Source organism: Halyomorpha halys, unplaced genomic scaffold (genome assembly GCF_000696795.3).
Source record: "Halyomorpha halys isolate HHAL.00 unplaced genomic scaffold, Hhal_1.1 Scaffold451.1, whole genome shotgun sequence".
NCBI lineage: Eukaryota > Metazoa > Arthropoda > Insecta > Hemiptera > Pentatomidae > Halyomorpha > Halyomorpha halys.
The window spans coordinates 84,345-88,734 of record NW_027113598.1 but is presented as its reverse complement, the minus strand read 5'-3'; the positions used below and the strand labels follow the sequence as shown (position 1 = coordinate 88,734).

Sequence of the window (4,390 nt, the reverse complement as noted above, 5' to 3'; positions counted from 1 at the left end):
TAATATTTTTTAACTAAAATATATATTTGGTTAATTTAATATTAGATATTTTACTAATCTATTTTTTTCCAATCATCACAACTATATACATATACTACCAGATGTAAAATAAATTAAAACGCGATTAGCTTCTCATATTAAAGAATAATAATATTATATTAGCAATTATATACATATTTGTGAAAGGTTATGACATTTCTGCAATTTTATTTTAGTTTGTATACATTTATGTAAAGCCAGTTATACCTAATAAAGGCACTAAGGGAGCGTAAACATGTTTTCCTGAGTATACTTATATTTAGAAAACAACTTTTCCGATTTGACCCAAATTTGGTATTAGTGTTGTTATGGGGTTACTGGAGCTATCTATTTGCAGTAATACTCGTTACCGAACGCCAATTAGAAAAAGGTTGACAGTTGATAAAATAGGGGGCAAGTTGGAATCACGTGTATTATTGCACTATTAATTAATAAATAATACATTGATTAATAATAGGTCAACACAGAGTGCACACCTGTTTGCAAATGTGGTAGTAAGTAGTTTATATTCTCTTTGTCTTGTTGTATATAGTTTATTTTCAGTAGCATGCGCCTTTTGTATAATTACTTGGTGTAATCTTTAATTGATTTATGCTCAATGATTGAGGATAGCTCAATAAATACACCCCAGTTAAATTAACAAAAGGGACTTTATTTTGGCTACAAATATATGCTTAGTAAAAAATAATAAATAAATAAAATTCACTCTAATGAATAATACCAAACTAAAAAATCAAGTCCATTTTTAAGCATTGAACAACAATATTCATTAGTTATATTATTTGCGCAAGCTAAAGAGAAACACTTAACCGGGGTCAATTGTGATATATTTATTTGGAATTGGGGAATCGGGAAATGTTTATTGATTAAGAATTGGTTGTAGATACCTGATAGTACAAGAGCCGAGAAGAAAAAAAGTCAGTTATCTCACCCCAATTTTTTATTACTTTGATGAAAACTATGTATAATTAATAGTAAAAACTGACGAGTCTGCCAAGTATAGGTAGGGAGAATTAAAAATGGCAGATGTTTCAAAACCTTAATTTTTCATTCGGAGCTCTATTCTTGAAAACTACAAACAATATTAGAAAATATAAAAGAACATTATTTAAAGAAGAGTCAATCTGCTGAATTATGAGCCATAATAGAGTTGTTTACGCCCGATAGTTCTCGAGATATAGCTTCTTAAAAAGCAACATTACATAAAAATTTTCAGAAATATCAGTAGTTAGTGAATGTATTTTGAGAAATCTATATCTCAATAACAATTCGACGTACAAATTTCCATTAGCACTCAAATTAAAGTTAAATAATTGTACTATAAAGTAGTTAATGACCTTTATCTTTGTAGAAATACTAGTTTTAATGATATTTGCTAAAATAAATTGATTTATAATTGTTCGGACAATAAGTTTGATTTATGAAAAACTTTATTTCAGAAACCATAAGACGTACAGATGTCTGCCAGTTCTTAAATTAAAGCTAGTTAAATTTAATATAAAATATTTTTTAACTTTTATCTTTGTAGGAGTATCTTTGTAGTTTTTACGATATTTGATAAATTTATGAAATGTTGCTTTTTAAAAAGCTGTATCTCGAAAACTATTGGAAGTAAATAGCTCTTTCAAGGCTAATATTTCAGCAAATTTACTCTTCTTTAAATAATGTGTTCTTAGGTTTTCTAGTGTTGTTGGTAGTTTTTAAGATAAAGAATGAAAAATTAGTGTATTTTAAGGTTTGAAACAGCCGCCATTTTTTATTCCCCCTACCTATATTTGGCAAACTCATCAATTTTGACTATTAATTATACATAGTTTTCATTAAAGTAATCAAAAATTGGGGCGATATAACTGCCTTTTTTTCTTCCCGGTTCTTGGAGTATATCGGATGTAATGACAAAAAAAAAATTAAAAAAATAAAACGAGGAAGAGTACTTTTAATTCACAAGATCTAATTTCATTAATGAAACTCATCCAGTAGAACATATAACACCTCAAATCATCCGCCATTAGTTAGTTTTTAATAGATAATAAAAATGAATATAATGTAAACAATGTAATGTAAATATTTACCTGTGAAGATTGAGCCATTCCAAGTTTGTCAATGGATGAAGTGCGTCGTATGGGATTTGTTCCAGCCTGTTGTAGCTAAGGTCAAGCGATCGCAGCGTTTTACTCGCTGGTCTGTCAACAAAGTAAAGAAATAATTTTTAAAAAATAAAAATAAATAAAACACTAATTTCATATAACTATAAAGTTATTATAAATTTTATAATACAAGCGTATACTAAAAAATAAATTAATATATATTTAGTGCCGATTGCACTAATACAGTTTATACTGCAAAGTCTGAAATCTCAGTTAAAATCAATTATCAACCATTAAACCATTTTTTTTTATTTATTTGCTGACATTTACAACTGCACATAAAATACGAGTAGATTTGAAGTAAGATCATAATGGTATGATACAGACATGTAGTTAAAGTACCCATTAGTAGCACTCTAAAAACATTTTTACAATATAAGGTTTCGAGGCCATCTTCTTTTCAGGCACCTCGGTCAGAAATGAAGGTTAGAAACTAATGGGTTTGAGTGGTTAGGAAGTTTATAATGGAAGGATTGATATCTGGTTTGGGCTAGATCGGTTACATAAGGAACATTTAGGTCTTCATGGATGATTTTATTTGTAACAAGTATGGAGCATTGAAGATTTTACGAAGGATTTTGATTGTAAAGATTGGATACGAGAGAAATTCGAAAGCCCCGGTAAAATTAATAAAATTAAAGTAATTTAGAGTAAAGCTTTACGAACCAACGATGGACGGTTAAACTGAGTTTGCCGTGTACGAGGCTTCGGGTGTTCCCCGTACAGATATTATATTAAATTTATTCATATTTTCATGTATTTACATTCTATATTTGTATTATGTATCTTTATCGGTTCTTGATGGGAACCGATTGAAAAGATATGCGCTATATTTAATTCGTACACTAGATGCCATAGACCCCCTCGCCATGGTATGCTAGATATGAATGTCGTGAATTAATCATTGGAGTTCTTTTTCCAGCGGTATCGTGTTTACCAATTTACTATGCTATAATTATTATGAGGTGGCATGAAGGGATTATTAATTATAAAGTAAAGTCTTTGTTACATATTTTATATTTACAATCATAAATACGTTAGCAAGAATAATATAATGAGAGCGCATGGTAGATCTGTTTCTTTAATTATTATATTATGAATTGAAAAGTACCAGTTGTGATCTTTGATACTTATACTGACTCTAAGTTATCAATTCTATTATTGTCATTCAAATTACAACAGAAAAGGTCTTACTTGTTTTAATGCGCTTGTCAAGCTTGGCTGTAGTAGCGGAGCGGATCTTGGGTCTCGCGTCATTCCGCCTTTTGCCGGCGGCTGGTGCTGAATCCCTGAGATGTGTGACTTCCTCTTCTGGCTTTCAACTAGTCAGCCGCTCTCCACCGTCCTTTCTCTACCTCTCAACCGTTACTATCCGCCAACTCTCTTCTTCAGGGACTCTTCTCTTCCCAAACTGTGTTCAACTGTCGACGGTCTTTAAATCCCCCTCCTCTGTTCCTCCTGCTTCTTCTCTCCCCTCTACTTCTAATTCCTCCCCACTTCCGATCTCCGTTCTTGTCATTAATTCTTCTATGCTCCCAGTATATTTTACTTACCCTTCACAGGGGGTGGGAAAGGTCCAATGATCTTTGGCAGAGGTTGGAATTTTTAGCGTGCCCAGATGTGAGATAAGGGCTGTTTAGCTTTTTACCACTGCCTACGTGGTCAACCATCCCCAGGGGTGCATACCCCAGGCTACCTCTGGTATCTACATATGTCTATACATTACTTTTAATGTTTTGCTGATCGGGTCTCTGACTAGGCCCGGGTCTCTGACCGGTTCCTTTGGTATGCCGACAAAAGAACTTACTTTAAGTTCAGAAATTCCAGCTGGTCCTGGAATCCTCTCACACATATCAAATTAGAGTACAGATCTAAGTTGAATCAGTAAACAATTCAAGTTATTTTGTTTTAGATCATCCTCAACTCTTGGAGAATGGAGTATAATGGAGGATGTCACTTCCAGGGTGAGTGACGCCAGAAGGCGTGGCATCCCTTTTGTAGGCGTAACAACCAGTACTCCATATTTGTTAGTTGACAGAGCAAAGCTGCTACCGCACTTTTGATGCCAGAAATGGCTGGGCAGGAATATTTAAAGGAACAATAAGTTGAGAGCAACTCAAAGTTCGCTTTCATTTTGTTGTTGATATTGATTTATTGAACTTTTAATTATCAGTCACATTTTTCTTGTTAACATTACGTATTAT

At 32.4% G+C, this 4,390-nt stretch overlaps 1 protein-coding gene across 1 annotated transcript in view; it reads right to left on the bottom strand.

Moving 5' to 3' along the window:
- Positions 1 to 2,222, bottom strand: part of LOC106682918 (chaoptin) — a gene marked incomplete at its 5' end in the record, with an annotated part of 54,379 nt that extends 52,157 nt beyond the window's left edge. The window contains 1 exon segment of the mRNA XM_067051009.1: positions 2,112 to 2,222. Coding sequence (XP_066907110.1) covers positions 2,112 to 2,222 — 111 coding nt within the window.
- Positions 2,223 to 4,390: the final 2,168 nt, after the last annotated feature.